The sequence below is a fragment of the Theropithecus gelada genome, chromosome X (genome assembly GCF_003255815.1).
Source record: "Theropithecus gelada isolate Dixy chromosome X, Tgel_1.0, whole genome shotgun sequence".
NCBI classification, from domain to species: Eukaryota; Metazoa; Chordata; class Mammalia; order Primates; family Cercopithecidae; genus Theropithecus; species Theropithecus gelada.
This window is the reverse complement of record NC_037689.1, coordinates 38,766,354-38,793,079: the sequence shown is the minus strand read 5'-3', so window position 1 is coordinate 38,793,079 and position 26,726 is coordinate 38,766,354. Positions and strand designations below refer to the sequence as shown.

At 41.9% G+C, this 26,726-nt stretch overlaps 1 protein-coding gene across 1 annotated transcript in view; it reads right to left on the bottom strand.

Annotated features, from left to right (window-relative positions):
* REPS2 (RALBP1 associated Eps domain containing 2) overlaps window positions 1–26,726 on the bottom strand; it is a 206,643-nt gene that overhangs the window by 10,886 nt on the left and 169,031 nt on the right. The window contains exons 15-16 of the mRNA XM_025371831.1: window positions 2,696–2,779; window positions 1,513–1,658 (exon numbers count right to left, since the gene is read on the bottom strand). Coding sequence (XP_025227616.1) covers window positions 1,513–1,658; window positions 2,696–2,779 — 230 coding nt within the window. The remainder of the gene's footprint in view (window positions 1–1,512; window positions 1,659–2,695; window positions 2,780–26,726) is intronic.

The following is a 26,726-nucleotide window of genomic DNA, read 5'->3' as shown; positions in this document are numbered from 1 at the left end:
CTGGAGAATGTTAAGCCACTGATGACTAAAATTAACATGAAGCTGAAATTGAAGTGGAGTGCTGGGGTAGAACATGGAAGAAAATTGAGCCGGGCGCGGTGGCTCAAGCCTGTAATCCCAGCACTTTGGGAGGCCGAGACGGGCGGATCACGAGGTCAGGAAATCGAGACCATCCTGGCTAAAGCAGTGAAACCCCGTCTCTACTAAAAAAAAAAATACAAAAAAAACTAGCCAGGCGAGGTGGCCGGCGCCTGTAGTCCCAGCTACTCGGGAGGCTGAGGCAGGAGAATGGCGTAAACCCGGGAGGCGGAGCTTGCAGAGAGCCGAGATCCCGCCACTGCACTCCAGCCTGGGCGACAGAGTGAGACTCCGTCTCAAAAAAAAAAAAAAAAAAAAAAAAAAAAAAGAACATGGAAGAAAATTGAGCCATCTCTGTTCCTGTTCCTGATAGGGATTCACCTTCCAGGCTTAACAGGGGCTGGAAGATGGTCAAAGCTCTCGGTGAATGTGATGAACAAAATATACTTCCTCTATGGACTTATACCACCAGGGGCCTGTCCATTTGAAAAAAAGAAAATCACCTGAAGGAGAGGGCTGCAGAGATTCAGAATGGGACTTTGGCTTCAAAGACAAGTTGCTAACATCTCCCACAGAACCTGCAGAACTGTTCTACAACAGTGTAAGCAGAAGAAAATCTGCAGCAGCATCTGAGACCTGCAAGACCCCAAAAGCAGGGTCATGATGGGTCTTGAGCATTATGTTAGTGACCAGTCAGGCTCACTTGCAGTCAAGTGACAGGAGCAGGTTTCTGTCCTCAACACCTACCTCAATTTCACTACAAAGAAATTGAAGCAAGTGATGGCTCTTCTCAAAGCCAAAGTTTTACAGAGAAGAATAGTTTGTCCAGAGCATCATTGTCTCAGTCCCTGGCTATGTCCACAGATGTCTCCACCCTCCCTCCAACACCTGTTCCAGCTGGTTGGATAAATATAATGGAAGTTCTGTATGTATCCATTCTGTGCTGAGGCGACCAACAACAGAAACCATCACATACCACACCTACTGAAAGTGTGTCTGTGGGTGAAGGAGCTAGCCATTTGCCCTGAGGGAAAAGGAGATAACATGGGCAGAGAGGCAAAACTGCCATTTACAATACTGTGGTCTTGCCAGGAAAATCTGGGCCCTCACAAGGAAGAGGGGTAGGAAACAACAGAAGGTGAGAGGAAGGGAAAGAAATCAAACCAAACCAAACACCACAGCCTAGGACTCGTCCGCCCCTTTAGGTCAGGTTAAGTCCTATAGCTTATAAAGCCTTCTGTGTGACTGGGAGGCTTGAATCCCATCACAGAGACGAGCAAGATAAAATCTACAAGCATGAAAAAAAAAACAAAAAAAACCTTAAAACCATGAAATCCTTCTGTTGGTGTGCATGTAAATGTCAACACATTTACATATCTGTGTACATCTCAGAGCGAGATTCCTACCTTGCTCTTGTTTATGTGGTCTACTTACTTTTGGACTGTTGGGTGCGGTTTCATGGTTGCTGCAGAAGCTGGCCCACTTGCAGCGGTTGAAGGCTCTTGGTTTTCTGTAGCTTGATTTTCTGGTCTGAATTTCCTACGAATGGGCTTTGATGGTGGCTGAGAATACGGTACATCCTGTGGATTTAAAACAAAATACAAATTAAAAGTTAAACATTTAAATATTCCCTCCACTCTTCCTGCCAGTGTCCCACATTCCTTTAGCCCCAACCCCAAGATCAGGAGGGTACTCTATTTACTGACCCATGGCTCAGCAAGAACTGGGGGGACACAGGCAGCAGAGTCCAGTGGTCTTCCCTTTTTTCTTTTTCTTTTTAAATGTTTCAAGAAGTCTATTACTTCTTGTCACCTGAAACTCACACAGACCCTGTGTGCATCTCACACCATGGGGCCTTATCTAACTGAAGACAAGATAGGCTCCTGCCTCACTCTGAAGCCTTTTAAAACCTAAGCTTTGGAAGTTTTTAAAGGTCTTAATCATATGCTCATCATTCTCCTATCCCCAATTCCTACATAAAGTCAAGAAAAAGAGCCACAGTGTATTATGGAAGGACACAGTGGGCCTGCTTCCTTGGAGGACTCTACCTCACCTGTGCTCCTGAGTCCAAGGCCCACTCTCTCTGAAGGGAGAAGAGCCATGGAGGACAAGAAGACGGTGAGGAGATGAATGGAGAGCATGATGAGTGAGGGGTACTTACTGAGCAAATGACAGGTGACCCAATGGCATGGCTGGGCAGATGCCAGGTGAAAATGCCACAATGCAAGAGGAAACCATGGTACAAAGACCAAGAAGGAGAGACTACCCCACTCCAAGAGGCACTCAAAGAGGCTTAGCAGGTGGATGGAGTTTTGCTAAAGACATCTGTCCCCCTCCACAGCCCTTTTTGATCTTGCCATAAAGAAGGCCACCATGTTTAGCTGCAGGGCTAAGGAGGTTGAGTATGTACTGTCGTGTACAAAATGACATCAAGGGTCAAGCCCAGGAATCTTCAGGACCCCAATCTTCACAAACAACCCACAGTCTAGGAAATCTGGATCACTGACATTCATTTCAGGACACAGAAACCTTAAAACAATAGATCAGCTAATAGAGATAAGAAGCCCATGGGTGGGACTCGCAATGCCATCTGACAGCATCCTCAGGCTGACCTTACCTTCTTTGCTGGACTACTTTCTGCAGCCTGGGATGGGGCTCTGCTCAGCTGTGGGAGTAACTCGGCCTCTGACACTTGTTCAGACTGTAGAAAGAGATCAGAGAGAGGACAAAAATGCAAAAACACAATCACCTAAATATATAATAAAGAGCACTTAGGAAGATAGTCACCAAGGGAAAACTGATTTAGGCCAAGTTGCAGCCAAGAATGCTTACGTCTGCTGATCCTTGGGTAAAACCTCCCATAGATGCTGCTATTAACTAACCCTCCTTCCCAGATTGTTCAACCTTAGGAAAAGGAATCATGGGAATTTCTTCTGTAATTGAACGTATGTATTGCTAAAAACCTAATGCTTCGCAACAACAAACTCTAAAAATAACAAGGCTTATCAGAAAAACAGGGTTGAAAAAAAGATTTTAACTTGAGCACCAACAAAAACAATCATCATCATTAAAAACTCTGATTTTTTTAAATGTTAAATTTCTAATAAAGAAATACTCTATGAGCAGTGTGAAGAAGAAGTAAGAACTATCCCCCAGGCCAACCAAAGCCCACGTGCTGCTGCATCCCCAGATCCAGCACCTACGTTCCACTGCAGTGGCCGCCACCATGCCCAAGACAAAGGCTGAAGGGGACGCTAACGGAGATAAAACCAAAGTGAGGACAAACCACAGAGAAGATCTGCAAGGTTGTCTGCCAAACCTGCTCCTCCAAAGCCCAAGCCTAAAGAGGCCCCTGCAAAGAAGGGAAAGAAGGTAAAGGGGAAAAAGGGAAAAGCCCATGCTGGTAAGGAGCGGAATAACTCTGCAGAAAATGCAGAGGCCAAAACAGAGCAGGCACAGAAAGCTGAAGGCGCTGGGGATACCAAGGGAAGTGTGCGCATTTTTGATAACTGTGTATTTCTGGTGACTGTGCAGTTTGAAGTATTATTTTTTATTAAGTTTTATAAAAATGCAGAAATTTTTTTTTAAGCCATGTTGTTAGCACGCCGAACACATCATTGTTGTTTTATGGAGAAGGGGCATACGTCACTAATAGAATGTCTCTGAGGCCAGGCATGGTGGCTCACGCCTGTAATCCCAGCACTTTGGGAGGCCAAGGCGGGTGGATCACCTGAGGAGTTCCAGACCAGCCTGGCCAACATGGCGAAACCCCATCTCTAATAAAAGTACAAAAATTAGCCGGGCGTGATGGTGGGTTCCTGTAATCCCAGCTACTCAGGAGTCTGAGACAGGAGAATCACTTGAACCCGGGAGGCAGAGGTTGCAGTGAGCTGAGATGGTGCCACTGCACTCCAGCCTGGGCGACAAGAGCAAGACTTCATCTCAGGAAAGAAAAAAAAAATGTCTCTGAAGCTGGACTGATGTGGAGAAAACACCTTTCCCTTCTAGTTTTGAAAGACAGCTTCTTGGCTCCCAGAAAGAAGGACCCTCTGACGTTGACACACACAGTTACCTTGGCACAAAGGCCTTGTGGTGTGGAGAAACAAATTCCTTTTTATGTCCCCCTCTCCCTCTCTGCCTTCAGTATACACTTAACTCCCTCAAACCCAGATACCTGTTGGGGTCTGGCCCCCAATAACTGGTTACCAGTCAGGCTGGCAATCTGGACTTTCCAGAGAGAACCCTTGAAAGACCTGTGCTCTGTTTCTAGATTGTGGATCTTCAGATAAATTCTGCCATTTTCATTTCATTTCCTGAAAGTCAGGGTCAGCTCATGAAAAGTTGTTAAACAGCACGTTGAATGTGAAATGTCAACCCTCACTCTGAACTTTCCCTCTTCGGGGCACCAAATGAAGACTTCACTGGGTTTTACCACGGCTTTCTGATTTTGGAAGTCCATTGAAGGAGGGAGTCTTAAAGTTGTATACTGTTAATGATTGTCGCTCATGTCCTGCCTGAAATACCATGATTGTTCACAAAAAGTATCTTTAATAAAGCTGGACACAGTTTGGGGGGAAAAAAAACACTCTAGTAATTATGGCCCTTTACCTTAAAAAAGGAAGGGGGACTGTGGTCGAAGGAGTTATCACAAGGGTCGAGGGTGCTGAGTGGGATGGAATCAGTGACTAAACTCACCAAGATTGGCAAGGAATGTCCCCAAAGCACTTCAAGACAGAGTGGGTGCGAATCAGTCAAGTAGAAGAACACAGGGTGACTGGGCCTCATGAGCAGCTCTCTATGTCCCCCATTTCCCCCAGTCTTCTGCCTTCAGCTATGTTAGTCTGCTTTCAGCCACTAGTAGCCAGTGATGCCAAAACATTCATGTGCTGAGAACAAACCCTACATATGAACCAATGTGACTTCTACATCATACTGACACCAGTCATCTATTGACCCACAGATAATACTCATTACAGAAACACACATTGTAGCACAACAAACTGACTTCATCCCTAACCTGGCCTTCTCTAACCTCCTTCAGAGCATGGCTTCTTCCTCTGACTCCACTGAAATGGCTAGTTCCCAAGGGCGCTAACATACTCCCATTTAACACGTTATGGCTGCCTCTTCTCATCTTCTCCTCATTGATCTTCTGCCCAGTATAGCGCCTTTGACTATCTTTTTAAAACTCCTGCCCCTCGCATCTGAGAAGCTGCAATCTCCTAACTGTAGTCATTCGCTCTTTTTCCTGTTTTGACTCCTTTTATCCCTCAAATGTAGGATTTCTTAAGGTTCTGTCTTTAGTTCCTCCACTCATTTTTCCCTCCCTGTTCATTCTCTCCCAGGGTAATCCCATCTGTTCCTACATTTTATCCCAAGCAATTCCCCATCTCCTCTAAATCCACTATGCAAGCACTCAACATTCCTGATTTCTAGTTCCAACCAGTTCTTATAGCTTTCTCCCTTCCATTAAAGATAACTATACTGTTGTTGTTGTTGTTGTTGTTGTTACCAACAGGTACTATGATGCACACAACACTTACTATGTGTCATACATTGATTAAAGGGCTTTGCATGTATCATTGCAATTCATCATCACAGTTCTAGGAAGTAGTTATTATCCCCATCTTATTGGTGAAGAAACTGAAGATCAAGAAGTTAAGGAACTCACCCAAAATCACACAAATAGCAGAGTCTGAACACAGGCCTTGATTTCCAAAGCTGAGCTTATAACCACTATGCTATACAATCTCAGGTACTCTCAGGCCTGAGTGTTACTCATTCAAGACATATTTATTAAGCAGTCACTACAGGCAGGCTCTGTGCTAGCACTGGCACTCAAGGATGAACAAGATACAGATTCTGCTTAAGAGAAGCTTAAAATCTAGTGGGAGCAACAGGGAAGTGATAAAGCCAACTTGCTTCAGTGGACTGTGGAGGGCAAGTATGGGGACTACAGAAGTACCCAGTCCCATGGGTCGGCAAAGACTCAGGAGCAGGTGATGTCTCAGCTGAGGCCTGGGCTAAAAGAGCAATGTGTGGGAATGGTGAGAAAGACCCAAAAGTAAGTTCACAAAGGGCCTCTCATGCTCCAACATCCATAATTTCAGCTGGAGCTACCACAAGAACACTAAGGTCAATCCCCAGGATGGGAAACACAGGAGAAACAGAAGTGAGGGCGAACTCATCTTTAGGCAGACTGAGTTAGAAGTACCTGGGAAACAACCAAGCAAAGCTGTCCAGGAGCCATTCACTGTCAGAAGTCTAGGGAACACAAGCCCTCACCCTGCTTTCCCTGGAGGTTCATACAAATGGAGGCATACTCCAAGCTCTATGAGCCAAAAGTCAGTTTTATTAACAGCTGAGTAAGGGCCCAGTAACCACCTGAATGCAGGGCCTCCTATGAACCACGCTGAAGAATGAAACTTGAACCTGAGGCCCCTTCTTGCCTTTTATCTGGAAATCTATTGCTTGGAAGATAACATATGTTCTGGCCCAAGTCTATGCATGCAGCCTCCTGCAGGGACCACAGGTATGCAGCAATATCTTGCAGCAGGCAGGCAGAGAGACGATAATAGTTTCAGGCTCTCTGCCTTTCAGTTAGTTGGTTCTCCTCCATCATCAGGTGGACAGAGAAGTGTTTGCTCTACCACTCCATTCCCTGGTGAGATGAGCAAAGTCTCCTCATGGAAATATTGAAGGAGATGATAAATGGACCCTTTTTCAACATAAATGAGGATTCCAAAGCACAGCACAGTGTCTTTGTTATTGCCTCCTTTTCTCTTAAACATCTCTAAAAACACAAACAATGGGGTGGGGGATGAGGAAGCAGCTGTGAGATGTGTCTTAAAATGTTTTTCATTTGCAAATTTACCTTCCTGAACTTGTATGCAAGGGCCTGGGTTTTCCAGCTCTATGTCTGGTAACAGACCACTGCACGGTATTACGTCAGGCTAAATCTGACCATCAATCCCCTAAATTGATCCATCTATCAAGCATTCGGAGGAGCAAATCTCAGGAGGGACCTGGAACACAGGCATCAGGAAGGTTCCAGAATAAGGCACAGCCTTGACAGAGTCAGACATTATCCCAGGAAAAGAGATGGGCAAAGATAACCAGCTTTGTGATAAGAAAAACTAAAGATGAGATTTAGGCATGCAAAAGACCTTCTTCACAATAAGCCTTCCTTCATAAAAATAGTTTGAGGCTTATGTTAAGCTTGGGATGTGGAAAGCAGAATAAGGTGGGGAGATTTCTTTGCTATTTCTTGAGACTTTTCTAAGTTACCAACTTTGGAAGAATGATAATCCAAGAAAACAGGGGGCCTCAGTGGTTCTCTTCCTCCTCTGTGTATTTGGGGTCGGGGGAACAACTCTGCCAACACGATAATATGGCTTTGTCCAAAAGTTTTGGTTTTCTGAACTGAAATCCAGTGACTGATTCTTGTGGGAAAAAAACAGATATATGGATTACAATTAATATTACAAATGGCAGTTCTGCCCTCATGGTTCCATGTGTAACAACATGTACCCAGTCAGGATGTGACAAACCAGGAAAATGTACTTTTAGCAAACAGCTCACTGAAATGTGAGCTAAAGTTCTTTTTAAAAATATATATCCAATATTGTAATATTAATACTTCCTTATTTACAAATGGTAAATATACTTTCATTCTAATTTTGCCATGAAACTCCTGGACTTAGACAGTGCTGCCACTCACGATGTGGCAAACTGTTCTGGGTCTTTGACCATTCCCATGGTTGATGGGACAATATGATTCCTGCTGAGCTGGCTTCCCAGAAATGGACACAGGTCCAGAGAGGCTAAGCATTTCTATGCATTCATTTATTCAATTACATAGATATTTCTTTTGTACCTCTGGTATGTCAGGGACCATGGTAGGTGCTTGGGACATGGGTAGGGGGAGGCCCACTGTAGTAGGTGCTGTGTTGGCCCCACCTGGGTCACCTTTCCCTGGCTGGCACACCATTCCCCAGTTGCTCTGAGTGTTAGCTACTGAGGACTCACAGTTGCCCTCTTCTATAGAGACTTATTCTCAACCAATGGGAGTCTACCTCCCACCCCAACCTCCAGCAGCCTATAACGACTGACTTAGAGAAGGATATAAAAGGCCAGTCCCCTGTCTCAAACAGGGTTAACTCTATTATGCAACTATGTACCAGAATCCTGCCCATGTGGATCAGGTCAAGATCAGATTTTATCTGAGACTACATCATTGCTTGGCTCCTTCCCCTTCCCTACTTTTCTTTCCTCTCCTCCTCCTAGGTTTTTTCCTAAAGAGCACTCCTTCAACAAATGACTTTTCAAGAATCCTCATCTCAGGTTCTGCTTCTAGGGAAGCTGACCTGAGATACCATGCAACGTACTCCCAGGAGAGGGGACTGAAAGCACTCTAGTATGCTCCTCCTTGTTGTCTCTGTTTCTATCTCTATCTCTCACTCTCATCGCTTGTTCTGGAGACAGTTAGCTGCCACACTGTGAGGACACCCAAGCAGTCCTAGCAAGGGGTCCACAGAGCAAAGAAGTGAGGCCTCCTGCCAACAGCCTTATGAGTGAGCCATCTTAGAGGTGGATCATCAGCTCCAGTAAAGCCTTCAGATGACTGCAGCCCTGGAAGACATCTTGACAGAAGCCTCATGAGAGAATGTGACCCAGAATCACCCAGCTAAGTCACTCCCAAGTTCCTGACCTAAAGAGACTGTGAGCTCGTAAATGTCAGTTGTTTTAAGTTTCTAGGGGAACAAAAAGGCATCCTGATGTATCTAGAATTTGGGGACTTGCAGGGTGGAGGAAGGGTGAGGAGTCAGGAGAAAAATGGGAGAGCTGAAGCTGGAGAAGGACAGCAGGGGGTAACACATGGTCTCCCAGACCTCATTTGTTCTGGGTCATTTGCTAGACACTCAACACCACCCCTCATTTCCATGCCCTTCTCTATGCTGCAGCAGGCAGAAGCCTGGAAATATTTACCCCTTTTCTTAGTTTCTTAAGTTTCTTAGTTTCTTAAGTAACTAATTCCTTAAATTAAATCTCTTCCAGTAGGAAATACCAAGAGTGGTTTCTGTTTGCCCAACCAGACTGACATACATCCATCCTAAGGATCAGAGCTTATCCTGAGGGCCACAGGGTTCACTGAAGGATTTTAAGTAAGGAATCAATCTGACTAGATTTGTATTTTACAAAGGTTATTCTAGATCCAGGACTAGAGGCAACTCGTACCTGGGTAAAAGGAACCCAATTCGAATGCTGAAAAAGAAAAGATGATAGTTATCTAGGCCAGGTTGGTAGGAATGGGTTCGGGCTGACTTAAGAGCTACTCAGACTGGAAACTGAAGACACCCTTGGCCATTTTTGGAATGTCGTAAGTGAAAGAAAAGATAAGGACACATGGAACCCAGGTTTGGATCCTGGATAATGGGTAAATGGTTGAGAGATAAAGTAGTTTAAAGCAAGAGGCAGGAATGATGGCAGTATGGAAATGGAATAAAATTAGGCAGATTTATCATAAAGCAGTACTGGAACAACAACTAGAAGAATGTATATCTTCTAGTAGCATCTCTGAAAGGGGGTACCAGGAAGCACCAGTTCCATGAATTGTCTAGAACAGGGATTAGCAAACCTTTCTGTAATGGGCAGACAGTAAATATCTTAGGCTTTGAGGGCCAGACTACCTCTGTAGCCACTCTGCAACTCTGCTGTTGTGCTAAAGCAGCTACAGACAATATGATGAATGGGCACAACTGTGTTCCAATAAACTTTATTTACAAAAAAAAGTGGTGGGATAGATGAGGCCTATGAGCCATAATTTGTCAGCCCCTGGCCTAGGGGGAAGAAGAATCTACAGATAAGCTTAGGAAACACTGCCTGGTCTATCTCTCCCTTGGAGAGTCACTGAGCACATAGCACATTACACACTCTGAAATTCTGAAAGGAAGTCACTTGCCTTTGCATAGCCCATCAGTTCCCAAAATTATTTGGTTTCATCTCCTTATTCTCATGTAACTCCTATTAACATCCTGAAGAACTAATGTTCTGTGGAACATACTTTCAGAAACACTTGACTACAGACTGGATTTTAGAGGAACAAAGGAAGAACATTCTATTTGACTTGAATGTCAAATGCCATGTTCCACACCTAACCCTTGGGGAGGTGCATTCTCCACTGTGGTTGGCAGATCCAACAGTTGGCCCCTGTTGCACTCCTCTCCCTTCTTGCTTTGGCTTAAGAGTATGATGAAGGTAGGGTTAGAATGAGGTTGCTGCCTCGCCAGAAGGGTGTCCCTTCTCCCTGCAGTAGCAGCTGTTGCTGCTGCCAACTACTTCTCTGCATGAATTTATTTACAGGGCTCCTTTAAAACCTCCTGGACAAAAACACAATAAAAATAGTTAATTATAATAGTTTAGGCAGATGAACATGACATTAATAAATTATGCATTTTTAAGGAGTTTAAAACAGTATATCTCAGATTCCAGTTCCACTGAGGCAGGTTAGCTTTACAAAGGTCCCACTGGTCCCATCTGAGTCCATGCACTTGTCACACTTGTCACCTGGGACACTGCAAAGACTTCAATAGGTCTTTTTCCAGCCTTCAGTTCTAGCCCAGTCTGATCCACCCTGCACACCACTGAGAAATTAATCTTGTAAAGCACCATCTAATCAAAAGGCTTTTTCTCAGTCTTTCACTGGCGCCCCAAGGCCTATGGCACACAACACAATCCCTCGGCCAGTTAAAGCTCTTCCATCCTCTGGCTCCAATTTACCTCTGCATCATAACTGGGTTAGTTTGCCCATATGGAACCTGCTCCAGGCATATAGGTATTCCCCAAATATTCAAGCACATTAGAAGTTTCTCCCCAACTCAATTATGTTTGTTCTAGACCCGCTAGCCCAGTGGCTCCCAAATATAACTGGAGCAGGATAATTATCTGGGGAACTTTTTATAAATTCAGACTTGTAGATGCTATTCCAGACTTCTCTCATCAGAATCCCTTAGGGATGGGGCATTAGAAACTCATATTTTAACAAGCTCCCTAGGTGATTTTTATGTAGCCAGCCCAGATCAACCGGGAACCACTGATGGTTCAAACTCTTCATTTAAGAGATGAGACAACCTAGTCTCCAAGGCCCTAGTCTGGGCAAGGCCACAGGTGCTCTTGCAATACTAACTAGGCTTCTTAATTGTTTTCTCATCCATTCATCATGGAGGGAATGGGGGCATATGCCACATCGTTCTATAGATAAATATTTGCAGCTGGGCAAAATCTTCAGCAGTAAAATTTTGTTTAAAAGTCAAATTTGCAGCAACAAAAAAAAGTCAAATCCCACTTAAAAAATAAATGGTCTGGCCGGGCATGGTGGCTCATGCCTGTAATCCCAGCACTTTGGGAGGTGGATCACTTGACACCAGGAGTTTCAGACCAGCCTGGTCAACATGACAAAACCCCATCTCTACTAAAGATACAAAAATTAGCTGGGTGTGGTGACCCACTCCTGTAATCCCAGCTACTCAGGAGGCTGAGGCATGAGAATCACTTGAACCCAGGAGGCGGCGGTTGCAGTGAGCCGAAATCTCGCTACCGCACTCCACGTTCCAGCCTGGGTGACAGAGCAAGACTCTGTCTCAAAAAAAAAAAAAAAGTATATCTGTAGAACTTTGCCAAGGTGTGGATAATAGGTAACTTCTTTTTTAGGTTTGCAATATTGGCAGGTCAGAAAAAGAAACTCAGGCTTTATCATCCAAGGATCCAGGTGGATTCCAAGAATGGGGATCACAAAGGCAGCAGCTAAATTCTAGGCAGATGAGAAGACAATCCTGCTCCTGCCTCCAGGGCCTTTCCAGCATTCTGTCAGTATTCTAAATGTCATTTGGTGCCTAGTTTTCACCTGTCCCCCATCTCTGCTAGGCAAGAACACAACAGAAAGCCATTTGCTAAACCCAGTCATAGAAGATGTAGAACCAATGGCCTAGCACACCACTGTTCCACCCTATCATTCCCCAACCAGGCTCAGAGAGAGGGGTAAATAGAGCCTCAAGAAGGTCCAAAAGACTGAATTCTCAGCAAGAATGATTACCAAAATCCATGACTCAAGTCACCTGTGAGAGACAGAACATGATAAATGAATGGTAAGCACCTGGAGGGCAGGATCTGTCTTGTTTCCCTATCATTTTCCTGATACCTAAGCTGAATGCCCGCAAACAACAGGTCCTCTAATCAATGTGTGGAATAACCCAGCAATGAACCCAATACTGTTTCGTGTTCCACTGGAGAAGAAGTCAGTAATTCATCCCTTGGTAACTGCACCCACAGAGCACAGAACAGTTACAGGGTATAGGCTCTGGAGTCAAACCCAGGCTTTGCACTTGCTCGTTGTGTGAGTTGGTCACATGCTTAGTCTCTCTGAGCTGCAATTTCTTCATCTGCAAAGTGGAATAATTCACCTAACTCACAATATTGTGAAGATTAAGCAAAATATCTGTCTAGTGTGCTAAGCACAATTACATAGTAACTGTTCGACAATAGCAGCTACTATCATCATTAGGATTAAAATTATGATGGGTTTCCCAGGCATAGTTCCTCCTATTGCAAGCAGCAGCCAATCCAACATAAGAGCATTTTCCTCCTTGCCAAACAGATGAAAACCTAGGCTGAGAAAATGCTGGCTCCAATTTAGAATATAAGCGGATCCCACAAAGCAGGCTATCCACAGTCTAAATCTGTGCCACTGGATATTACTGCTACTAATACTGGAGGGGAGAAAAATTTGAAAATAAAAGCCCTTTCAGACTTTCATGTTTCACTGCTGCTTTAGCATAGATATCTCAGGCAGTGTGCAGTGAACATCTCTGGTGGGCACCCCCCTCAGTAGACCAATCCAACATTGGAGACACTCAGGCAAACACTGACAGAGAGGCTCAGGAACAACTTTGCTGAGAATGGGTACCAGTGACTATAATAGGCAACTAGTTGCTGGATTCAGCAGTCACATGGCAGAATGCCTTGGGGATTCCTGGAACCCATTAGATTATGGACAACATCCATGAGACAGACTTACAGTTACAACTAAAGGACTATGAGCACTTTATTTTGGTCTAAAGACAAATATTTTGACCATGACCTGGGTTTTGTTCTTCTATGTCCAATTTCTAGTAATGGAACAGAAATCTGAGTCAAGTCTGAACTGCACTCTCTATATCACATACCTAAAGCCATATTAAAACACCATCTGCAAAGACAACAACATGAGCCTCACAGGTAAGGTGATCTAAAGCAGGATTCTCCAGAGACTCACGCTCCCCAGGGATGAGGTTGAAGAAAGATGCCCCATGCATGCCTCTTGCCAAACCAAAGAGACCCTTACTAAACAGGCACCCACCAGCAGCACAATTGAAAGGCACCTCATTATAAGGCCTTTAGAAATCCTTTCTGTTGGGCCCCAATCCCTGACATATATAGGCCTGGCAATAATAACAAATGTATATACAAATTTCAAAATGCCTCAGAGCCCTGGCCTATGAACTGATATTTTATCACACTTACAATCTGAATTACTTTCCTGGTTCCTTTGCTCTGTGTATTGGTGTGATGCAGTGTTAGAGTAACACTCTTTCCGATTTACTGATAGTTCACACTTAGGCTGTGATAAATGTCCCCTTTTGGGTTGACATAGCCCTTCCTGCATGAGCCATGTCCATCAGAATAATGTGGCTTTAAAAATTTTCAATTAGAAATAGCTGGCCTGAAAGGGAGCTATAAAAATTATGTTAAGAGTTAGGAACCAGCCATAAAATAAATTCAGCATTGATGAGGACGTGGAACTGGAGTGGGAACACCATTAATGGAGTGTAAATCAGTACAAACACTTCGTAAAACTGTTTGGCAGTACCTATTAAAGCTGAACATATGCCTACACTATGACCCAGAAATCCTACTCTTAGGTATATATCCAAGAGAAATGAAAACACTCATCCACTCAACAACTTGGATACGAGTGTTCACAGCAGCGCTATTCATAATTTCCCAAATCTGAAAAGTACAAAAATGTCCATCAATAGTAGAAAACAGTGTTATATTTGCACATACAATGGAATACTATACAGCAATGATCTCAATTACACAACAGTATGAATAAATCACACAAACATCATTTAATAAAAAGCCAGACACAGAGTATACACTGCATGATTCCACTTACATAAAGTAGAACACAGGTCAAACTAATTTATGCTGTTAGAAGTCAGAACAGTGGTAACCCTAAGAATAAGAGATAGCAACTGGAAAACAGCACAAGGAGGGCTTCTGGGGTGCTAGTAATATCCTGTTTCTTGATTTGGATGCTGATTATATGCATGTGCTTTGCTTGTGAAAATTGAGTTGCGCATTAAATGTGCAATTTGCTTTTCTACATGCATATTATACATCAATAAAAAGTGTTTTGGGCCGGGCACGGTGGCTCATGCCTGTAATCCTATCACTTTGGGAGGCTGAGGTGGGCGGATCATCTCAGGTCACGGGTTTGAGACCAGTCTGGCCAACATGGCAAAACCCCATCTCTACTAAAAATACAAAAATTATCGGGGTGTGGTGGCACATGCCTGTAGTCCCAGCTACTTGGGAGACTGAGGCAGGAAAATTGCTTGAACCCGGGAGGCGGAGGTTGCAGTGAGCTGAGATCGCACCACTGCACTCCAGCCTGGGCGACAGAGTGAGACTCCGTCTCCAAAAAAAAAAGTTTTAAAAATCCAGTAGAGCCAATTTCCTGTAATGTCCTTAAAGTGCCACCTAGTGGCACAAGTTAAACATAAACAAGAGGGAAGTTTTGCCTCTAGCAATTTCAAAAATATGGCCCCATTTCTAATAGCACATTCTGGGATTGGGCTGAAACAGTGCCCTAGACCAAAATCACTGGCATGATACATAAAGAAAAAAGCTCTTGTTGCCTGGCATGTAGAATCCTGACACAAGGATTCAGAGGCAAGGGAAGCTGTCTACCACAGAGCATGCTAGTGTTAGTGAGCCGATGATACACATCTCTTCCCAGTTCCATTTGTAGTCAGCATGGTGGGAGCATTCACAACACAGACAGCAACAATGGCTGCAAACTGGGGCTTTCCCCCACCCCTCGGGGGAGAAGGTTTACCAATATACCACTGGGTGACACCTACAAAATTTGCTGGGCAGAGCAGGGTATTTAGGAAGAAGGTAGGAAGCAAAATTCCTTTACCCTGTTTTCTCTGGACAGGCTTGTTTCCTTCTTCCTCTCCTTCAAGATACAATACTGTGATGAGGCCTAGTCTGGCTTCTTTTAATTATGCTTGTGAAACAGAGTTGGGGAGGCCTATCCACTGCAAGCCTTTGAAGCTGCCAGTTGTATCAAAGATACTGCTCAGAGTTTTGCGAGTAAAGTCCGAAAGACAGATCATCTCGGTCAAATGTCCTCAAGGAAAAATCAGAAACTATAAACACAGGCATGTGATCCTTGAGATAAGAGCAGGAGGGTTAAAGGCTGATGGGTAGGCCTATCCATCTGTCCACTGGTTCTTCTCATTGCCATTCTTTTGATCTATGGCAGGATTCTCGAGACTCATGTTTCCCAATGGAAAAGGTTGAAGATGCCCTATGCATGCCTCTTGCCAACTGATTCTCCTTCACATTTCCATTATTTATAGAAACAGGTGACCATGTGGATTTGGCCTGTAGGCTATAGTTTGCCAACCCCTGACGTAGTCAGAGAGACAGCCCATGAAAGGTCACAGATGAGGGTAACAACGTGCTTCGACTACAAGTGCTTTAGCGAGCCAGTTCAGCACTCATTCTGGGCTGGTGGCAACTAATTTCTAGCTATCTGGAGTCTGTTCTGTGTCTGCCAACTAGACCCCACCTCTGTTTCACTAGGCCTGTGGTGATAATTATAACAGCTAAATGTTGTTGAGGGTTGACCGTGGCACCAGGCATCATTCTAAGTGCTTTAGAGGTCTTCACTCATTTAATCACCAGACCCCTATGAAAATGGATACTACCATGATCCCCATTTTACAGATGATGAAATTGAGGCACAGAGAGATGAACTTGCCCAAGCCACAAAGCCAGTAAGAGGCAGAGAGAGGATTTGAAACCCCAAGCCCATGCTCTTAAATCCTCTGTCAGGCTGCCTCCCTGAGCCCAACCCCTGGTTGTCCTCCACTGTCCTTTCCCATTAGCATGGTAGCACATTCGGGCATCCTCCCAATCCACATCTGCTCCTCCCCTGATCCCCTCAGGAGTGCTTCCTTAAAGTCACAGTGTAGGCCATGCACATTGGCTCACGCCTGTAATCCCAGCACTTTGGGAGGCCGAGGCAGGGGGATCACAAGGTCAGGAGTTCGAGACTGGCCTGGCCAACATGATGAAACCCCATCTCTACTAAAAATACAAAAATTAGCCAGATGTGGTGGTATGTGCCTGTAATCCCAGCTACTCGGGAGGCTGAGGCAGGAGAATTGCTTGAACCCGGGAGGCAGAGGTTGCAGTGAGCCAAGATCATGCCACTGCACTCCAGCCTGGGCGACAGAGCAACACTCTTTCTCAAAAAACAAAAAAGTCACAGTGCGATAGGGGGCAGCAGAGAAGAGAAATGAGGATTCCATTGCTCAGAAACCCAGAAAACAACCATAACTGAGCCCCTAGGGGAAAACTGGGCTATATTGTTAGTTATTAGAAACATGGTGACCAGTTTATTGTCTACAACCTGTGTCAATAAAGCATGAAGAAATGGGTTTAAATGAGACACACAGAAAATGACTCAGTTATAAGAACCATGAGAGACTATAGAATAGATAGTGTTGGGCATGACTGCTGTGAGAGGGTGACGCAGGATAAAGGAGCTACAGGATAAAGATCACATCACAATCTTTGTGCTCCCATAGTTCTCAGCAAAGTGTGGGCCTACAGTGAGCATATTCCATTAACATCTGATGAAATGATTAGATGAACTTATGGCATCTTCCAGAAGAATGATACCAGCAGAGTGAGCTTTATATAATACAACAATATCATTGGCATAATATAATGAGGAAGAACCTAAGAAACAAAACAAGTCACCAGAAGTGAGGTAAAGCTAATTTTTAACTAGTTCCATAAAATAAAATGTATCCCTGACAAATATATTTTAGTGTCAGTTTGATTGTTAAGAAAGTAATTGTGAGACTTGGTTTCACAGCACAGCATAGTAGTATAGTAGGAGCTGGCACACTGGGGCTAAATAGCCAAGGTAGGAACCATAGCCTTTACTCTTTCTTGCTGTCAGTGACCTCGAGCAAGTTGCTGAGGTTCTCTGTGCCTTCTTTACTTATCTGCAATGTGAGGACAGCAACAGAACCCACTGCACATGGTTGCTGTGAGGCTTAAATGAGTTAATATTTGTAAAGCATCTAGAAGAGCATCGGGCACTCTGTTGAAGTGCTTGATAAATTAATAAAATACATGACGAATCGCAAAGCCTCTATGGTTTGTGTACTCTTAAAATCAATTTTGAAATGCATAAATAATTATTTATTATGCAAAAGTTCTCTTTCTGTTCCCTTTTAGGGGGTAGAATAAGGGTTACCCTTGGCCTTTTGCTACATCAAATACGGCCCACACACCAAATGTGAAGGCCATTTTGGTTAAGATGAATGTAAGTCTGCACTGGGGAAGGCACTTTAAAAAATAAGCATTTAAGATTAATGTAGGAAAGAGTTCACATTTAGAAGATTATTGGCAGGCACAGAGTGTAGAAATTTAATCAACTTTTACTTAGCAGATCTACAGTTAATTTTTGTGATGTACAGTGAATGATTTTTCTCTCTCTCTCTACATGCTTATTAAATTTCTAGCACTTCCCCAGAAACCTTTTCCAGCCCTTTTCTTCTACAGCAGGCTGGCTTACTTACCAACTGCGAGGTCCAAGTAGTTAACTTCTGCTCTCTGAATCTCAACTTCCCCTTCCATAAAATGATATGCAATGACAGATGTGAGAGTGTCAGCATGAAGAGTTAAAATTTAAAAGACTCAGTCCCACTCAGAAGCAAGATACAGGTCCCTGTGGGGCCAAATCACAAAGTGGTAGGTCAGGCAGAGGGTGCAAAAGCAGACAGAGGCAGCTGAGAGCTCCTAATAACAGGGATTTAAATGTCCCACATGAGGCAGGGGACTGGTACCAAGCTCATTCCCTGATGCCAGAGGCTAAAGTATCACTTTGCTACCTGTGAAGCTGCAAAACCAAGATGAAGCCTGTGGAGATGCTCCGGGTTGCCTACTTAGGAAAGGAACTGAAGCAGATATAACACTGAAGCCTGATTCTGGGCTAAGCACCATTGGGTGCCATCTATAAGACCCCTGACACCTGCACCAGATGGAAGTGCTGTATTTCAAGTATAAGAATCAGCCCTTGACTGGAGGCCATGGATGCCAGGAATAGTTGGTAGAGACAGCCACTGAACGGGTAGAAAGGGAGGAGCTCAGAGAACTGAGGATGAAATTGAACTCCAACTCAAAATAAGCCTACAAAACAAAATTCCAAAAAGCATGGTAGAACAGCCAAATAAAAAAGGCAAATTTGCTCCTGACAAAAACGAAAATAGAACAAGTTAAAAATAAAATAAGTATTTTAGAATCCTCAAAGTTAAAAGTGGAGAATAGATCTTTAAAAAGAATAGATGGGTATAAAACAAAAATAGGGAAAAGTAAAACAAGAACAGGTTGTTATAAAAAAGAATGGATTATAAAACCTAGAATCAAAGAATAGTGATAGAGGCTTAATAACAGAATAGGAAAAATTCTAGGCTATATAGTTATGCACAGGATTTTTAATTTGGAAGATGAAGATTTCATCCAGAGCAAGCCCAGAAAGATCACAACATAAATAGATGAAAGTGACAAGGTGCAGTGCTCACATCTGTACACCCCACCACTTTGGGAGGTCAAGATGGGAAGACTGCTTGAGCCCAGGAGTTCAAGACCAGCTTGGGCAACATGAAAAAACCCCATCTCTACAAAAAATACAAAAAACTAGCCAGGTGTAGTGGCATGCACCTGTAGTCCCAGCTACTTGGGAGGCTGAAATGGGAGGACGGCTTCAGCCCCAGAGGTTGAGGCTGCAGTGAGCCATGGATTGTCCCATCACACAGCCTGGGTGACAGAGCAAGACCCTGTCTCAAAAAAGAAAAAAAAAAAAGATGAAAGACTCATTACTAGAATTTTTTTTAAAATGTGTTGACAGAAATATAGTTAGTTTGAGTTCAAGAAGAAAACAGAAGAAATAAGTAGAAAAGCAAAACCCACAGAGATATCACTAAATGTTCTAAAATTAAAGATGATTTTCCAGAAGGAACATGCACGCCAAGTGTCACCTGGAATAAACAAATTTAAATCTATGCTTAGACCCATCACAGCGCCATCAAAACAGAACGCTGAAAATAAAAATAAACTTTTAAAAGCCACCCCAGAGGAAAGACAAAGCTGCACCAAAGGAATAAAAAATAGATTGACAGTACAATCCGGAGCAGTGGCAGCAATAAATGGTAGACGAGGAGGTAATGCATTCAAAATACTGAGGAAAAATTACTTTCAGTCTAAAATTCAGTACACAGCAAAATTACTATTTAAGAGTGAGGGCAATAAGAGTTTACTATCCAAAGAACATAGATTTTTTAAAAATGACTAGATGATAATACTTCAGTACACTATTTCTTTGAACCTCACAATTGCTAGAGTCATCATAACAATATAATTATGCAATATGTCTTATCACTATTTCTGACAGCTGGTCTCTAAAAGTAGTTTCCAAAGGTCATTTTATTCTGGTAAATCTTCAAATGATGTTTTATTCTAGTTGTCATATCAGAGGACTTTTTTTTTCTTTTCCCCAATCCTTAATTGTAAGACAAAATTTTTAAAAGAAAAACTGCATAACTTCCCCACCAAAACAGCCATTTAAATTTCTACCACTTACTCAGCAGTCTTCTCCAAGTATTTTAGCATTAGGCACTTCACATTTAGTATTGAACTGTCTGGAGACCTTCACAGATACCCCAATTCAAATAAAAACTACACATACAGAATCTTGCAAAATACAGAAACTTATAAAAACAAGTTATAAGACAAAATAGGTAAATTATAAATGAGTTATCTAAGCGATCCCTTTAGACCCCTAAAAAAGAGTTAGTAGAAACTTACTAAGGAGCTAAGAATCTCAAAACCCTACTGGGAAGGGAACAGTGGCTAATCTAAAAGTAATTTAAAATCTGACTGCTGGAAAGGGGCCAATTACCATGCACCATGGACCTTCAAGGTCACCCCTCAGAGATGAGAAAAACTTACCATCAAAGGTGTACCATATACTTATGCGGTACAATCAGGAAACACTTCTGTATTCAGCTGTTACCCCTCTTTTCTACTGTTTGTCATGTAATCATTTTAATAGATGCCTAATATTCGAATTAGGCAGATATACATTACCCTTGACCAGTGCCTTCTTCCTAGACATTAAGGTTGTCTGTATTGTTTTTATTTTTATTCATAATACTAAAATAAAAGTCATCATAGAACTCTTCCTTTCTTTTGAATTAGTTACTAGGATTAATTTTAAAGACATGTGTTGATAAAGAACAAAATGCTGAGTGCTTCTTTTAAAAAGAAGGAAGGGGGATAGGCTTATACCTTTCTCCTCCATTCCAATGCTGGTATTTCATTACTAATTCTCACCCTCTCTTCTCCTTGCACTTATCACTATGGCCATTTCCTTTGCCTTTTGAATTTGTCATTCAGTGCCAACTGTTTGAGAATAGTTTTCAAATTTAAGAAATCCTCATAAGAGAACTTCCAAAACTCTTGAGATTCAATCAACACAGGTTGGTCTGAAACAGAATTGTTTCTTCATGATACATAAATCCGGAGATATGAGTAGCTCTGAGCAATCTATGAACCAATTCTACAACTAGGGAACATATAGTAAAAGGTACTGCCAAAGTTAACAAAGGAAAAATACATTACACAAAGCAAGCATTCTACTTGAATATTCAACCTTGATAAATTTAAAACAATGTTATCTAGGCCAAATGACAAATTTATCAGAACCTGATTTGACTTTAAAATAGAGCCCTTTATTTTGACCAGAGGTTAACACATGCTTAATTATACTCTTGGTCAGTCTAGCTAAAGGTTTGCCAATTTCATTGATCTTTGCAAAAAATCAACTTTTCAACTATTTTCTCTGTTGTTTTTCTGTTCTCTATCTTGTTTATCTCCACTCTACTCTTTATTATTTCTGTCCTGCTAGCTTTAGATTTAGTGTGCTCTTTTTCTTCCAGTTTTTTAAGGTGTAAAGTTAACTGTTGATTTTGGATCTCTTCTTTTTTAATGTTAAGTGTTTATAGCTAAAACTTTCCCTCCAAGTACTGCTCTCACTGCATCCCATAGGTTTTGGTATGATTTTGTTTTCACTCATCTCAAGGTATTTTCTAATTTCACTTATAATTCCTTCTTTGTGTTTTTAAGAGTACGTTAATTTCTACATATTAGTGAATCTTCCATTTTACTTCTATTATTGATTTCTAGTTTCATTCCACTGACATCAGAGGAGATGTTTAATATAATTTCAATCTTTTTAAATTTATTGAGACTTGTTTTGTGGCCTAACACATGGTCTATCCTGAAGAATATTCCAAGTGCACTTGAGAAAAATGTCTATTGTGCTGATGCTGGGTGTTCTATAGCTACCTGTTACATCAAGTTGAAGCATGGTATTGTTCAAGCTTTCTATTTCCTTACTGGTCTTCTGTCTACTTGAAGTCTCTAGTTCACTGTCACGCCAGTCCTCTTTCCTCTTTAAACCTTTCAAAGTCTTTGTTCTAGCCAGACATGGTGGCTCACACCTGTAATCCCAAGACTTTGGGAGACTAAGGTGGGAGGATTGCTTGAGGTCAGGAATTTGAGACCAGCCTAGGCAATACAGGAAGACCCTGTCTCTACAAAAAATAAAAACATTAGCTTGGTGTGGTGGCATGGACCTGTAGTCCCAGCTACTCAGGAGGCTGAATCCCTTCAGCCCAGGAGGTTGAGGGTGCAGTGGGCTATGATCGCACCACTGCACTCCAGCCTGGATAACAGAGCAAGACCCTGTTTCAAAAAAAAAAAAAAAAAATCCTCTTTCCATTATAGTATGTCTGGGGGTTTTAGTTGTACTCAGCAGGGAGGAGCAGGGAAAATTAGTCCAACCTATCTTGTTCCTCAACTGTGTTTCATGATGTTTTATCTATATTACAAAAAAAATTCTTGAACAGAGAATACAAAATAGAATCAGAAATCTTAGCACTAGTAGGATCCCTCTAGTCCAATCTTATTTTATAGAAGGGGCAATAGGTCCATGAGACTAACTTAATTAATTCCCACAAAGCCATAGAGCTACACAGTAGCAGGGCTAAGGACAAGACCACAGACAGACACATTCATATTACTACATTCAGCACAGTGTAGTACAGCTTTCTGTATGTTCTTTCATTATCACAGCTGAAGGTACATTCTTGGTTTATATCTTCTTTCCTTAATCACTGAAATACTCATTAACATGTTGTGATTTTCAGCTAATCTACAGCATAGGACAGAACAAAGTAACACTTTGGAAGAAAATGAAGGTGGCATCTTAGGTGATATATGTTTATAAATTCACTTTGGAATAATTTCTGATTTTCTAATACATGCATAAATAGAAACTATCTTGATACATATTAAATTCATATTTTGATGAGTAAAAATTAGGATGTTGTATATACCTTTGGAAGTTCATAAATATGCTTTAACAGGCAGTATATTAAGGTGATTCAATGACTTTTATACATTACATGAGGTCATTTGAATATATTATAGCAAGAGATTTCATGATGTTTGGTGTTTATTCATGGAATTTTAATTTGATAAAGAAAAAACAAACATGCAGTTTTAAAAGCAGTGACATTTCTCTATTGTTTACATTAATGTTTCTTGCTATTTTCTTTTTTTTTTTTTTTTTTTTTTTTAAATTTATTTATTATTATTATACTGTAAGTTGTAGGGTACATGTGCATAACGTGCAGGTTTGTTACATATGTATACTTGTGCCTTGTTGGTGTGCTGCACCCATCAACTCGTCATTTACATCAGGTATAACTCCCAATGCAATCCCTCCCCCCGCCCCCCTCCCCATGATAGGCCCCGGTGTGTGATGTTCCCCTTCCCGAGTCCAAGTGATCTCATTGTTCAGTTCCCACCTATGAGTGAGAACATGCGGTGTTTGGTTTTCTGTTCTTGTGATAGTTTGCTAAGAATGATGGATTCCAGCTGCATCCATGTCCCTACAAAGGACACAAACTCATCCTTTTTTATGGCTGCATAGTATTCCATGGTGTATATATGCCACATTTTCTTAATCCAATCTGTCACTGATGGACATTTGGGTTGATTCCAAGTCTTTGCTATTGTGAATAGTGCTGCAATAAACATACGTGTGCATGTGTCTTTATAGCAGCATAATTTAGAATCCTTTGGGTATATCCCCAGTAATGGGATGGCTGGGTCATATGGTACATCTAGTTCTAGATCCTTGAGGAATCGCCATACTGTTTTCCATAATGGTTGAACTAGTTTACAATCCCACCAACAGTGTAAAAGTGTTCCTATTTCTCCACATCCTCTCCAGCACCTGTTGTTTCCTGACTTTTGAATGATCGCCATTCTAACTGGTGTGAGATGGTATCTCATTGTGGTTTTGATTTGCATTTCTCTGATGGCCAGTGATGATGAGCATTTTTTCATGTGTTTGTTGGCTGTATGAATGTCTTCTTTTGAGAAATGTCTGTTCATATCCTTTGCCCACTTTTTGATGGGGTTGTTTGTTTTTTTCTTGTAAATTTGTTGGAGTTCTTTGTAGGTTCTGGATATTAGCCCTTTGTCAGATGAGTAGCTTGCAAAAATTTTCTCCCATTCTGTAGGTTGCCTGTTCACTCTGATGGTAGTTTCTTTTGCTGTGCAGAAGCTCTTTAGTTTAATGAGATCCCATTTGTCAATTTTGGCTTTTGCTGCCGTTGCTTTTGGTGTTTTAGACATGAAGTCTTTGCCCATGCCTATGTCCTGAATGGTACTACCTAGGTTTTCCTCTAGGATTTTTATGGTATTAGGTCTAACATTTAAGTCTCTAATCCATCTTGAATTAATTTTCGTATAAGGAGTAAGGAAAGGATCCAGTTTCAGCTTTCTACTTATGGCTAGCCAATTTTCCCAGCACCATTTATTAAATAGGGAATCCTTTCCCCATTTCTTGTTTCTCTCAGGTTTGTCACAGATCAGATGGCTGTAGATGTGTGGTATTATTTCTGAGGACTCTGTTCTGTTCCATTGGTCTATATCTCTGTTTTGGTACCAGTACCATGCTGTTTTGGTTACTGTAGCCTTGTAGTATAGTTTGAAGTCAGGTAGCGTGATGCCTCCAGCTTTGTTCTTTTGACTTAGGATTGTCTTGGAGATGCGGGCTCTTTTTTGGTTCCATATGAACTTTAAAGCAGTTTTTTCCAATTCTGTGAAGAAACTCATTGGTAGCTTGATGGGGATGGCATTGAATCTATAAATTACCTTGGGCAGTATGGCCATTTTCACGATATTGATTCTTCCTATCCATGAGCATGGTATGTTCTTCCATTTGTTTGTGTCCTCTTTTATTTCACTGAGCAGTGGTTTGTAGTTCTCCTTGAAGAGGTCCTTTACATCCCTTGTAAGTTGGATTCCTAGGTATTTGATTCTCTTTGAAGCAATTGTGAATGGAAGTTCATTCATGATTTGGCTCTCTGTTTGTCTGTTACTAGTGTATAAGAATGCTTGTGATTTTTGCACATTAATTTTGTATCCTGAGACTTTGCTGAAGTTGCTTATCAGCTTAAGGAGATTTTGGGCTGAGACAATGGGGTTTTCTAAATATACAATCATGTCATCTGCAAAGAGGGACAATTTGACTTCTTCTTTTCCTAACTGAATACCCTTGATTTCTTTCTCTTGCCTGATTGCCCTAGCCAGAACTTCCAACACTATGTTGAATAGGAGTGGTGAGAGAGGGCATCCCTGTCTTGTGCCAGTTTTCAAAGGGAATTTTTCCAGTTTTTGCCCATTCAGTATGATATTGGCTGTGGGTTTGTCATAAATAGCTCTTATTATTTTGAGGTACGTTCCATCAATACCGAATTTATTGAGCGTTTTTAGCATGAAGGGCTGTTGAATTTTGTCAAAAGCCTTTTCTGCATCTATTGAAATAATCATGTGGTTCTTGTCTTTGGTTCTGTTTATATGCTGGATTATGTTTATTGATTTGCGAATGTTGAACCAGCCTTGCATCCCAGGGATGAAGCCCACTTGATCATGGTGGATAAGCTTTTTGATGTGTTGCTGAATCCGGTTTGCCAGTATTTTATTGAGGATTTTTGCATCGATGTTCATCAGGGATATTGGTCTAAAATTCTCTTTTTTTGTTGTGTCTCTGCCAGGCTTTGGTATCAGGATGATGTTGGCCTCATAAAATGAGTTAGGGAGGATTCCCTCTTTTTCTATTGATTGGAATAGTTTCAGAAGGAATGGTACCAACTCCTCCTTGTACCTCTGGTAGAATTCAGCTGTGAATCCATCTGGTCCTGGACTTTTTTTGGTTGGTAGGCTATTAATTGTTGCCTCAATTTCAGAGCCTGCTATTGGTCTATTCAGGGATTCAACTTCTTCCTGGTTTAGTCTTGGAAGAGTGTAAGTGTCCAGGAAATTATCCATTTCTTCTAGATTTTCCAGTTTATTTGCGTAGAGGTGTTTATAGTATTCTCTGATGGTAGTTTGTATTTCTGTGGGGTCGGTGGTGATATCCCCTTTTTCATTTTTAATTGCGTCGATTTGATTCTTCTCTCTTTTCTTCTTTATTAGTCTTGCTAGTGGTCTGTCAATTTTGTTGATCTTTTCAAAAAACCAACTCCTGGATTCATTGATTTTTTGGAGGGTTTTTTGTGTCTCTATCTCCTTCAGTTCTGCTCTGATCTTAGTTATTTCTAGCCTTCTGCTAGCTTTCGAATGTGTTTGCTCTTGCTTCTCTAGTTCTTTTAATTGCGATGTTAGAGTGTCAATTTTAGATCTTTCCTGCTTTCTCTTGTGGGCATTTAGTGCTATAAATTTCCCTCTACACACTGCTTTAAATGTGTCCCAGAGATTCTGGTATGTTGTATCTTTGTTCTCATTGGTTTCAAAGAACATCTTTATTTCTGCCTTCATTTCGTTATGTACCCAGTAGTCATTCAGGAGCAGGTTGTTCAGTTTCCATGTAGTTGAGCGGTTTTGATTGAGTTTCTTAGTCCTGAGTTCTAGTTTGATTGCACTGTGGTCTGAGAGACAGTTTGTTATAATTTCTGTTCTTGTACATTTGCTGAGGAGTGCTTTACTTCCAATTACGTGGTCAATTTTGGAATAAGTACGATGTGGTGCTGAGAAGAATGTATATTCTGTTGATTTGGGGTGGAGAGTTCTATAGATGTCTATTAGGTCTGCTTGCTGCAGAGATGAGTTCAATTCCTGGATATCCTTGTTAACTTTCTGTCTCGTTGATCTGTCTAATGTTGACA